The sequence below is a fragment of the Spermophilus citellus genome (genome assembly GCF_964194105.1).
Source record: "Spermophilus citellus genome assembly, chromosome: 9".
NCBI classification, from domain to species: Eukaryota; Metazoa; Chordata; class Mammalia; order Rodentia; family Sciuridae; genus Spermophilus; species Spermophilus citellus.
Window position 1 is genome coordinate 125924181 of NC_138191.1, and position 12728 is coordinate 125936908.

The following is a 12728-nucleotide window of genomic DNA, read 5'->3' on the forward strand; positions in this document are numbered from 1 at the left end:
GAGCTCTCCTCAGCTCTGCTCTGCTGACCCTGGAGGCCCCTGGCCCTCACTGACCCCAGAGAAAGCTAGAAGGAGGTGGGATGGGGGTGGGGCTTCTCCCATCGGCTGTTCCCTTCCAGGTCCGGGGAAGCCCAAGGCCAAGGGAGACGCATGACCCAGGCTGAACGGGAAAGTGCTGTCCGCCCTTGGCGCCAGGAGGGACAGGACGGAGGCCAGGAGGGTCCCTGAGCAACGGGGGCCCCACCCAGCACCCAGAACGGGGAGCTGGGGAACTGAGTTAGCCCCTGGGAATCTGGGCTGGGACGGAAAAGAGGGAGCGAACTGTTAAGAGAATGGAGGGGCCAGGCGGGGGGCAGCTCAGAGAGGGAGCGCTTGGTTAGCAGGTGCCCAGCTCTGGCCTCCACCCCCGAAAAGAACTATACGAACAAATAGCCCTTTCCAGCCAAAGCCAGGACCCCTGGGCTGGGTGGCCAGGGTGGTACCAACAGGGTAGACCATACGCGGACCCCCGCTGAGGCTGGAAACATAGTACGAATCATGTTCATGCTCACAATGACCCGAGAGCTGGTGTCACGACTACCCCACTTTACACAGGGGAAAACCGGTGCTCTCAAAGGCCAAGCGGCCCGTGCCAGGCCCCCGAGGGAGAAGCAGAAAAGCAAAGGTTCAGGTCCAGCAGCCTGCGCCTGGGAAGGCCAGGGGCTTTCCTGTGCTGCCACACACATCTGGGGGACTGGCAGGTCCAACCGGTGTCCTGCACAGCATTCTCGGGGTTAAAGATCCCCTCTGCCAGCCCCCTCCAGCCACAGTGGCCCATGGCCAACCTGGGTCTTTTAACACACACTCTGACTCGGCGGTCTGGGGTGGGCAGAGATGGGCATTCTGAGCAGACTCCCAAAGGCCATGAGAATGCTGACCGGGCGTTGAGGAACAAGGGATCGGGCCAAGCCAGGACCCGCGTCGACAGATGGATGCGTCCCCTCCCACCAACCTGAGAGAAGGGGCAAAGGGCAGGAATTTTTCTCATCCTCCTCTGAACCAAGAAGTCCTGCTCCTGACTCCCGGAGTCCTCCAACCATCCCCCACGAACCCCGAGTCACACTCAGGAAGGGACGATCTTGCAGACAACGACATCCCAGCCAGCTCTGGTGGCCTGGAGCTCAGGGGCTCCCTGTAGACCTGTGGCTTCCAGGCATCAGGCAGGAGTTGGCCTGAGACCTTGGGGGCCCGGCCCGTCTGACCCATCTCCCCGCCGGCCGGCTCCAAACTCGGTCAGCTCGTGGGGGTACCCAGCGGGTGCAGACGCAGCTCCCTGTCCGCGGGATCGATGTCAAAGTTGACCATCTGGGTCCTGGCGGGCAGCGCAGGGTCCCGGGTGGCCTCGCCGGGCAGCAGTAGCTGGGCCGTGAGCTGAAGGCCTGAGGAGCCTCTGGAGCCCGAGTCGGAGTCGGAGCCCGAGTCTGGGGGCAGCGGCAGTGGCAGCACCTGCTGCAGGCTGAGGCCTGGCCTGGCGCCACTGTGAGAGGTGCGCATGGAGGGGGACGCCAGGCTGGCCCGGCGCTGCTGAGGACAGTGGGGGCAGGGCAGGAGCCTGGCCAGGGCCCGCTTGAAGTCCCGCATGAAGAGTGGGTAGATGATGGGGTTCATGGTGCTGTTGCAGTACCCCAGCCACGTGAGGACATCGAAGAGGCCCGGGGAAATGCAGTCGCACACAGCCTGGGGACACAGGTGGGTCACCCTCCGCCCAGAGCAGGAACCGGATCCCGGTACCAGCCCAGATTTGGCAAACACCATGGGAGGTGCCCACCCTCCCCCTTGCCCCACCCCCAGGCACGGCCTTACCTGGGCCACATTGGCCACAAAGAAGGGCAGCCACGTTACGAAGAACAGGCCCAGCAGGATGCCCAGCGTCAGGCTGGCCTTCAAGGCCTTCCTGCTGTGCTTGGTGGCCAGACGCCGGCTGTCAGCCGACTCCCCGCCTGTCCGTGGGGTCCTGGGCACCTGTGCAAAGGAAGGTCACAGCAGTCAGGTGAGCAAGAGCCCAGTTTGGTCCTGCTCCTGGCCATCGACTGAACCTCAATCCCAACTGCAGGCTGAACTCTAGAGCCAGCAGCTAACTGAGTCCTCACCCTGGACTGGCCCAGCTGCGGCCCCAGACTGAGGCCTGACCCCGACTCCAAACTGCACGCTGACTACGGCACCCAACCAAGCCTGATTTGGGCAAAATGCTAAGTACTGACCTCAGTCCTAGACCAAATCTTGACACCAACGTTTCAAACTGAGCCAGGCATGGACCTGGACGAGCCCTGACCTTGACCCTGACCCTGACCCTGTGTTCCACAAAGGAGCTCCAGGCAGCGCAGTGGGACAGAGTCATCCCCCCAAGTCAACCTTCAGCACACAGAACTTTCCAGAGCCTTTCGCAGTTCAAGAATCGAATACATTTGAACAGCACTTGAAGGAAGAGGGAAAGAGTGTGTGCAGCCGCCGGGCACCGCCTTAGCGTATGGAGTCTCTTCCTATTTGGGAACAATGCGTGTGCCTGTGTGATGACTCTTGTGCTCCGTAAAACAGAAGCGTTTGTTGTAGTTTTTGGAGAACGTGTGCACAAAGCAAACGATCGCCGTTGAATCTTTTATAGATTGCTAGGGATGCTAGTGACCTTGGAATCCTCCAAGTCACTTATGCCAGGACTGGCAGGCATCTCCCGTCTCGACAGCAGACATCAAGAGCAGGAGAGCAGCCGGGTGCGGTGGTGCACACCTGTAATCCCAGCGGCTCAGGAGGCTGAGGCAGGAGGATCACAAGTTCAAAGCCAGCCTCAGCAATGGTGAGGCCCTAAGCCACTCAGTGAGTCCCTGCCTCTAAACAAAGTACAAAATAGGCTGGGGGTGGGGCTCAGGGGTTGAGTGCCCCTGAGTTCAATTCCTGGTACTTAAGAAAGTGGGGGGGAGAAGCTGTTCCCCAGCAGCCACCAGAAGGAGGACCAGGCCGGGGGCCGTTAGAACTTCAGGAAACCAGCAGACCCCAAAGCTCAGATGGCTCTGCAGGGCTGGTGCCATAGCCCAGAAGTTCTCCTTTTTGACTTCATGAATTTTTAAGAAGCTGAAGTGACTAGTTGAGGGTGTTTTCCTGTCCCCAAGCATCCTAATCTCCTTTCTCTAAAGAGGGCTGGTCTAGGTGGTGTGGAGATGGTGAAGGGTCTAAATTCCATTTTCTCTCAAGGGCATTTAAGTTGCCTTGACTTTTCCACGTGCATTCGGCATATTAAACACTGATGTCCTAAAACTTTGCTTCTACTCCAAATAGGCCTGGGGGGACTCAGGGGACTTGGTTGGTTGGTTGTTTTTCTTTTTTTGTTTTGTTGTTGGGTGGTTGTTTCGTTTGCAGTACTAAGGATTGAAGCTAGGAATTGAACCACCGAGCTACATCCCCTGCCCTTTATATTTTTTATTTTGAGAGAGGGTCTTGATAAGTTGCTGAGGCTGGCCTCCAAATTGTGATCCTCCTGCCTCAGCCTCCCAAGTCCCTGGGATTACAGGCAGATGCTACCATGCCTGGCTGCATGGGAAGGTTTTAAGCCACACATATTTAGTTAGTTAGTTAGGGCCAAGTCAGTGGGCAAATACAGAAGCATAAGGCATTTCACTATTCTCAGTAGGGAACTCAGGCGCTATAAATGAAACTTTCATGTGATTATTCTGGCAGTGCTCTATACAGAATGGGTTTGGATCAGAGGGAGCCAGCCCTACCAGGAACATGAAGTGAGAAAATTCTGAATTGTTAGACAGGAATGGAATGAGTACACTTGAGAAACATCTAATCCCCCCACCATTCATAATATGGAAATGGCAGTACCCACCTCCTGGGCCAGATAGTGCCAGGTACACAGTAGGAGCTCAATAAAAGCTATTTTCTTTTCCTTCTCTCTCACTGATTAACTTTGTCCCACCTTCATTTCTGTTTTTAATATTTATTTTTTAGTTCTAGGTGGACACAATGCCTTTATTTTACTTTATGTGGTGCTGAGGATCGAACCCAGGGCCTCACGCATGCTAGGCGAGCGCTCTACCTCTGAGCCACGACCCCAGCCTCCACCTTCATTTCTTACAAAGATAATTCCAAAGTTAGAGCTTGGGTGAGTGCTCATGTCATTGAGTAGAACTTGGAAGTAAGCTGAGTGTGGTGGCTCACGCCTATAATCCCAGCTCCTCCGGAGGCAGAGGCAGGAGGATCACAAGTTTGGGGACTTGGCAATACAGTGAGACCTTGTCACAACATAAATTAAAAGGGCTGTGGGCGTAGCTCAGTGGTAGAGCACTGGTTGAGCATGGCAAGGCCCTGTGTTCCATCCCCTGCACCCAAACAAATAAAAATCTAATTAATCTACAAAAACCTCTCCCCAGAAAATAAAAAAGCTCATCAATTTGTACACACACACACACACACACACACACACACACACACACAAAGTCCCACACTTCCAGAAGGTTCAGAGGCACTTGGAAGGCTCTAGCCTCCATCGTGCGGCCTCTACAGCCCAGAAAGCTGGGGAGGGAAGCCCCCTGTAGACCATGTGCTGTGACCAACCTGGCTTTTCCTATATAAGATTTTCACAAAGTGAGACCCACCTATCTTTCCAATTTAAGGACGTCCCAGCGTGCACCATTTACAGAATGGTCGCCTGGGCCACCGGGAAGCACACTTGGGCTTTGAAACCAGGGAGTGGCCAGTGTTTCCTAAATTTCACTGAGAACCCGCTTGTTCCTGCGACAGCCAGTGGTGGGCTGGTTGTGGGGAGATGGAAAGATCAGAAAGAGGCAGGAGGGAGCCAGATTCCCAGGCAACCCTGGCAGATGGGAAGGGGGCGGAGGCGGCAAAGCCAAGATGTGTCACTGCCTCATCCCCCTGCCCCTCTGCAGAGCTCCTTCCCCCTGCGCCCTCCCCTTTCCAGAGGCGGAGCCTTGTCCGAGGTACTGAAACCCGGCCACAGCCTGCGCCCTGCTCTTCCCCAGGACCAGGGGTTCTCATTCTGGAAGGGAGCCGAGGGGCGGCGGGGAGAGAAAGCACACCGTAACTCCGTCCCTCCGTGTGTTTGTACAAAGACGGAAACTTGGCTTTGCGGGTGTCAAGGACACATTCAGGAAAGCCCTGGATTTCTCCCGTCTTGGAGGGCAGCGTTGGACGCAGGCAGGCAGGGCCCCCGGGGGTGCTGGCCCTGGGGATGAAATCCGGGGGCACTTTACCACTGAGACCTTTTCATTTTTTGAGACAGGGTCTCACTAAGTTGCCCAGACTGACCTGAACATGCCATCCTCCTGCCTCAGACTCCCAAGTTGCTGGGATTACAAGCCTGTGCCACAGTACCCACGCCCCAAAACACCAAGACTCCTTGGCTAGTGTACAGAGATGTAAACACGGAATGAGGACCCGGAGGACATGCCCAAAAGACTGAGTGCCCCTGGGGATGGAAGGGAAGGATCTGGGGGATCTTTTACTTTATTGTTGACTTTTTACTTGAAAGCAGGGGTGCAGCTCGGTGGTCGGGCACACGTTTGGCAAGGGCCAGTCTCTGGGTTGGGTCCCCAACACTGCAAAACAATCAAATAGAGTGGACTTATGTATTCCCTTGTGCCTTCCCACCTTGTACACTCATCTGATCTCAGTGCGAAGGCCACAGACAGGCTCTGGAGCCCGCCTTCCTGTGCCGCTTCTGGCTGTTACTACCCAGCTGAGTGACTCAGGCAAGTTCCTCCACCTCTCTGTGCCTGTGTTTCCTCTTCTGTAAAATGGCAATTATAAGACCATCGACCTCATAGGACTGGATTAGGGATTAAGTGAGATAATACACAAAAGTGATCAGGACAGCTCCTGGCACATAGGGTCATGTAAGTGCCAGCTGTCATTACTGCTGTTTATTGTCAGTGTCCAGCCTAGCGGGTCCTCATGGCGACATTGATCTAGTGGCATCGATAGGAAGACGGGATTTTTTTCAGTGCTGGGGATTGAACCTGAAGCCTCACACAGTCTAGGCTACTGAGCTCAGCCCTGGGCCACAGGATAAGTTTTATTAGTCCCAGGGGGGTACGGGGTGGTGAAGTGACTTCTCCAAGGTCATCCAGCTGTGATGGCAGAGACAGGACAGACACCAGGCTCCTGCCAGGGCCCTGCCTACACCAGCTGCCTGGCTTGGAGCAGCCGCACACAGCCCCTGGGCCAGCCTCTCCCAGCTCGACCCCCTCCTCCCCCACACAGATATTCCTGTGATCACAGCCTCCTCCAGGGAGGAGGAGGAGGAGGAAGGACAGAGGTGGAGGGAGATGGATCACTGAGACAGCACAGGCACAGCTGGGTGAGGGAGAGCGAGCAAGCGAGGGGGTGCAGAGAAAGGAGGCTTGGGTGGGAAAGGAGGGGGAGGGTGGGAGATGCAGCGGAGGAGGCTGCAGGGAACTCCCAGTTGGCTCCCTCCTGTTCCTCTCTATCAGGCTGAGCACCCACACTGCCTGGGTGCTGCCCAAGGCTGCCTGGCCATGCCCTCAGCCTCCAGAATCGCCCAAGGCTGAGCACCACTCCTACCCAGGCACCCACCTCTCACACATGCACACTCATGTGCACACACTCATTCGCACCACCCCTGCCCCGCAGCATCTGAGCCCCACACCCCAGCCCATCCCCCGCAGCCCAGCAGGGCCTCTCTCCCGGGCCCTGGGCTGCCAGGAAGGCCTGGGAAACCACTGGACCAACCAGAGGCTTCTGAAAGCCCATGGCACACACAGGCGTATGTGGGGGGGACACTGATGCTGACCAGCTAGAAGGTTCTCAACCCCCGGGGGGGGGGGGACTTCGGAGACCTGTGCTCGGCTTGTCCCCTCTGTGGGGAAACTAGAAGCTGGAGGGGGAGGGGGCAAAGGCAGAGTGGGCAGAGCGCCGGAGGACAGGGTCCCTGAGGTGCCTTAAGGTCCTGGCACGGAGAGAGGCCCCATGTCCAGGCTGGACACTGCTGGCCTCTGTGACAGGCGGCCCTGGAGGAGGAAAAGAGTCACCACACAGGGCTCAGGATAGAGCAGCAGCCCAGACACAAATTCCCCCAAAGCAGGCCATTTCCAGAGACGATGGAAACACAGGGCTCGCTGAGGATGGGGGCTGTGCACAGCTCAAGGGCTGTGGGTCATTCTGTCCTGGAGGTAGGGTGCTGGCCCCAGTGCCCAGGGCATGGCACCTGGTTTTAAGACTCACTGTGACCTGTGTAGTTTCCCAACACACACACAGTGAGTAGATGCAGAACACTGGCTGAGAGAGGCGCCCCTTCCCTAGGCTCCACCGCCCTCCTGAGAGCGCTTCATGATCAGCGTCTGCCTCTCCAAATCTCTCTCTCCAGCCAGAACCCAGATTCCAAGAGGGCAGGGCCTCGCCAGTCCTGCTCACACCACATCTGCAGCCCACAGCAGCTCCTGTACACAGTAGGTACTCAATACATGCTATCAAAGAAATGAATTCACATGATAAAAAGCTTATAACTAGGCTTATTATTATGGGTGGTGGTACACACCTGTCATCCCAGCACTCAGGAGGCTGAGGCAGGAGGATCACAATTTTAAGGCCAGCCTCAGCAACTCAGTGAGACCCTGTCTCAAAATTAAAAAATAAAAAGAGCTGGGGGTGTAGCTCAGTGGTAAAGCGCCCCTGTGTTCAATCAATCCACAGTACCAAAAAAAAAAAAAAAAAAGCGATTTAGGATCTTGCCCAGAGAGAGACTAGGCAGCGACGTGGGCAGCCTGGAGCCCAGCTCCCTGGGGTGCTGTGCTCACTCCATCCCCCTGTGAACACGTGCTGAGCACCCAGGACGTGCTGGGTGCCCTGTGAGGTGCTAGAAACACACAGTAAACAAAAAGACCAGTCCCCACCCTCACAGGCTTCATCCTCCTGGAGGAAGTAAGTAATCAACAAATAAATGGTGAGTATAAAATATTTCAGGTTATCCTTGATGCTGCCAAGAGAAATAGCTTGGGAAATTAGGGCTGGAGAGGCCCCAGGGCAGGTGCTGGAGGAGGGAGAATTGAACCCAGGGGTGCTTTACCTCTAAGTTACACCCCCAGTCCTTTTTTATTTATTTACTTATTTTTTGAGATAGTGTCTCACTAAGTTGCTGAGGTTGGCCTTAAACTTGCAATCCTCCTGCTTTAGCCTCCTGAGTTGCTGGGATTACAGGTGTGCCCCACCACGTCTGGCTGCAAGTTAGTACCCTTGAGAGACAGATTAGGGAAGGAAGTGAATGGAGGCCAGAAGGAAGAAATGGGAAAACCTATGTAGGTGTGAAGGAAGAATACTCAGACAGAGGGGACAGCAAGTGCAAAGGTCCTGAGACAGAATGGGCTCCGTGTGTTCGAGGAACAGCAGGAGAGCAGGGTGGCTCAAAGAGAAAGAACAAGTTGGCTGGTGAAAGGAGAGGAAAGCCAGATGAGGAACAGAGGGTCTGGGGACATGAGATGCAAGGTAACCAGAGAAGACAAATGACTTGAAGGGACAGGGATCACTCAGCTACTATATAAGGTTGAAAGGGAGCAAGGTCAGAATTGGGGAGTCCGTTTGGAGATGACTGCCAATAACCCGGGCGTCAGTGAAGGGGCCCCGCCCTGGTGGGCAGCAGGAGAGAGGAAAGACCCGCTTAGAACCTGGACATGCTGTGAAGGTAGAGCTGCTTCTAGGTAGTCAGTGGATGCCGCCTGTGACCCCCCTCTACCTAGGGCAAGGGCTGCCGACTGTCCACTTCCTTCCAGAGTTACCTTCCTTTTAACTGAGAAAGTTCCCAAAGGAGAGAAACCTGCGTTCTCACCTTTCATCCTCAAGTCAAGTGACAGAAAAACCAAAGGACTTAGGAGGGGACACTGCACCCAGTTGGGAAGGCCTGATCAATTGAGCCGTCTGCGGGCCCCAGAAGAAAGCAAATCTTTATTAACATAAGGTGGAGGGCTGGGTCCAGCTCTGAGCCTCACTGCTGAGTGCCACAGAGTAGCTGCTCTGGAAGGCCACCAGGAGGCTGCGAGCCCTTTACTCCACAGTCAGGCCCCAAGCCAAGATGACCCTGGGCAGCCCAGCTGCTACCTCCCCCAGGGCCTTAGACTTAGTGACCCACGTCTTAGAGGCTCAGGCCTCATCAGCCTACACCCCACCTCTCAAGACGAACCACAGGGCTTGGGCACAATGTGAGCAGTCAGGCCACTTGTAGGGCTCACAGAGCGTGGAGCTCAGAGTGCCTTCCCCATTCACAAGCAGTTATCGAGCATCTATTATGTGCCCTGGGGACCAAAACTGAGCTAGATCCATGCAACCCCCCAACAGGGCTAATATTTAAGCCAGGATGACCCAGACCACGAGTAAGCTGGGGTTTGACGGAGAACAGATGGGGCAGGGTGATGGCTCTGCAGACAGGACGGTCAAGACCATTCTGGGAACAGGTGAGCTGGAAAGGGTCAGACAGGAGCAGGCCCAGGGAAGAGCATGCCAGGCGGAGGGGGCAGCAAGTGCAAAGACATTAGCACAGATTGGAGCCTGGTGCCTGCTAAGGGCTGCATGAGGGCGCCAAGGTTGCTGGGTGCAGCCTAAGAGAGAGGCAGAGGGGAGACAGGGAGGAAGGCCGCAGGTCCACATCCTGAGGCACATCCTGAGATATCTTGAGTGCAGTGGGGGTTTGAGCAGGGGAGCAACTGGTTACTTCCTTTGTAAGTTGCTCTGGCTCCTGAGCAGAGGAGGTAGCCGCTCACCTGCCCTGGAAGCAGGCAGCCAGCAGAGGCCTCCCAAGGCTCCCAGGTGAGAAGCAATGTGGCTTGGATTCAGGAGGTGCCAGTGGAGACAGCACCTATTCAGGAAGCAGACCCAACGGGCCTGGATCAAGAATGGCATGAGTGCGAGAGAGAGATTCTCCCTGAGTTTCCGACATGAGACCACCATGGTGCCATGATGAGGAAGAGGAGGGAGGAGCAGATGGGGGAAGGGTGGCCACCCTAGATTCCCTGCACACAGTCAGCTGCCTGCCCTGCATCCCAATGGCACTGTCCTGAGCTGAGAGGAAAGGTGGGCACCAGGAAGGCCCAGAGGAGGTCATCGGCAAGTCTCTACTAAGTGGTGGGCCACAAGGGCCACTCATTCCTGTCCCTCCCACAAGCCCAGATCTGCGGGAGCATCCCCAGTACCTGCAGTGTCTCCAAGGCCTGGCTGGCCACGCCGGTGGTGAGCGAGGCCACCTGCACGGCCTGCCTGCGGGCAGCCAGGAGGATCCTGCAATAGGTGAAGCAGATGGCACCAGAGGGCAGAAAGAAGGTGAGGCCTGACGCCACGAGGACGAAGGGCAGACTGGCCAGCAGTTGGCACTGGCCGGGAGCAGGTGCCCGCACGTGGCCCAGCTCGTGCCAGCCCAGCAGCAGAGGCAGGAAGGAGGCGAGCGCAGCCAGGCTCCAGGCGCCCAGGACCAGCGCCAGGGCGCGCGGGGGCGTCATGCGCAGCTTGTAGCGCAGCGGCGACAGGATGAGCAGGTAGCGGTCCAGGCTGATGAGGCAGAGGTTAAGGATGGAGGCGCTGCAGCACATCACGTCGAAAGCCGCCCAGAGCAGGCAGAGGCCACGCGCCAGCACCCAGCGTCCGTACAGCGCGTTCAACATGGCCGGTGGCATCACCACCAGCCCCACCATCAGGTCCGACGTGAAGAGCGACACCAAGAAGAAGTTGGACGTGTTGCGCAGCGCTGGCTGCGTGCAGATGAGCGCGATGAGCAGCGAGTTGGCCGCCGCGGTCAGCGCTATGACCACACACAGCACGGCCGCCACCCAGCCGCTGCCCCCGGGGGCCGCCGGGGGTCCGGGGCCCCAGGCCGGGGTGCTGTTGTTGGCAGGGCCTGGATCTGGGACCATGGAGGCTGGGGATGCGTACAGAGACGTGATAGGATGGGCGGGGAGACGGTGAGCAGCCTGGAGGAGCCGAGGTTGTTGTCCGATAGAAGAGCAACTCCGTCCCCAGACGGGTAGGCGACAAGAGAGGGGCGGGGCGCTAAGTCAAGGGGCAGCGACCAGAAGTGGAGGCACTGGGGTTATATCTCCCGCGCCCCGGGATGCGGCAGGGACCCCTCGAGGCCACGGGCAGGAAGTTTGGGGGGGGGGGCACCTGATGAGCGAGTTCCCCTGAAGGGAGCCGCGGAAAGTTAGGCGGAGGTCGGCTGGGCTCCCCCGAGTGGGACAGTCCCCTGAGGGGGCGGGCCTAGGGTCGGGGCGGGGGCACCAGGAAGGCGAGACCCGGGGCCGAGGGCGCTGTCCGGCGGCGCAGGCTGCCCTGCGAGGGTGGGCGTGTTGGAACGCTAGCTCGAAGCCGTCGCGCTTGGGGTCACGGTTTGGTGGCCCAGGGACCGTAGCAAAGCCCGCCGACGCAGAGGCAGCCCTGCGGCACGCGGGAGGCCCCGGGCCGTGCCGGACAGGCCCCGCGGGCGGCAGAGGGCAGCGCCGCCCTCCGCCCCTGCCCGCCCGCGCTCCGTACCTGGGGCGCTCGGCTGCCGGCGATTGCCGCAGGCCCGCGGGGCTGGAGGAGACGCGGCCGTGGGCCGGGGACTCGGGAGCACGGGAGGCGCGGCGAGGAGCCGGGGCTGCTTCGGGAGCGCGCGGTCCCGGGGCCGCCGAGCGTGCGCCCCGCCCCGCGGTGGGCGGGGAGACGGGCCCCAGCCTCGCCGCAGAGGGTCCCAGTACCCCAGGCGGTGGAGGCACGCTCCGAGCGCCCGAGCCGCACCGAGTCGCCTCCAGGGAGATGGCAGTCCCCGCACCCCCGCACCCCCCTCCCCAGCCCACACGTGGTGATGGCGCAGGCGGAACTCAAAGAAGAGGGCTGTGACCTGCCGGTACCCAGGGATCCCTCCACAGTAAGCTCTGGTCCCTCCCGGCGTGGGTCGCCGCGCTTTCGAGGGGAACCAGCTGCGGAATACTGGGCAAGTGTCTTTATCGCCCCTCTGGGCCTCGATTGCTGAACCTACAAAATGGGCTAATAATTCCCGGCATCTTTCCCCTTTAGCTTGAGCAGTGAGCTGACTCCTCTGGTCTTTTGAGCAAGAACCAACACCGCACCAGGTACTGCGGAGGAAGTCCCTGACCTGTTGGTGTCCCCAGTATAACGGCGAGCGAACCGAGGTGGGAATCCTCCAGGGCGGTAGGCAGAGGGGTGTGGCGCCCCCTGGCTGTGACCCTCCGTTACCTAAGGCTGCTGTGCAGATTCATATTGCAGATTCCATTCTCATTTGACAAACAACTTCTTCAGAACATAGTAGGCATCAGACATTGCTGTGACTACTCAGGACACTGCAGTGACCAAAACAAAGATCCCCGCCTCCGTGGAACTTACCTTACAGTGGAATAAACAATAAACATAGTAAACATACAGAGTGATCATAAGGTGATCATTGCTATAGAAAAAAGGAAAAGGCACAGCAGTATAAAGAGGATCTGGAGCATCTTTTTCAGAAAAAGAAAAATAAGCCGGGCGTGGTGGCGCACGCGTGTAATCCCACCGCTCGGGAGGCTAAGGCAGGAGGATTGCCAGTTCAAAGCCAGCCTCCGCAAAAGGGAGCTGCCTCTAAATAAAATACAAAATAGGGCTGCGGATATGGTTCAGTGGCCGAGTGCCCCTGAGTTCAATCCCAGGTACCAAAAAAAAAAAAAAAAAAAAAAGTAATATTTCCCATGTATAAGGCCCTGCTG

General features: G+C 57.7%; 1 protein-coding gene across 1 annotated transcript; it reads right to left on the reverse strand.

Moving 5' to 3' along the window:
* Positions 1–10904, reverse strand: HTR6 (5-hydroxytryptamine receptor 6; the record flags this gene model as incomplete). The annotated part of the gene is made up of 3 exons (XM_081308502.1): positions 1–1716; positions 1843–2001; positions 10191–10904. 3 exons carry the CDS (start codon positions 10902–10904, stop codon positions 1273–1275), a joined length of 1317 nt encoding a protein of 438 aa, XP_081164628.1. The 3' UTR covers positions 1–1272.
* Positions 10905–12728: the final 1824 nt, after the last annotated feature.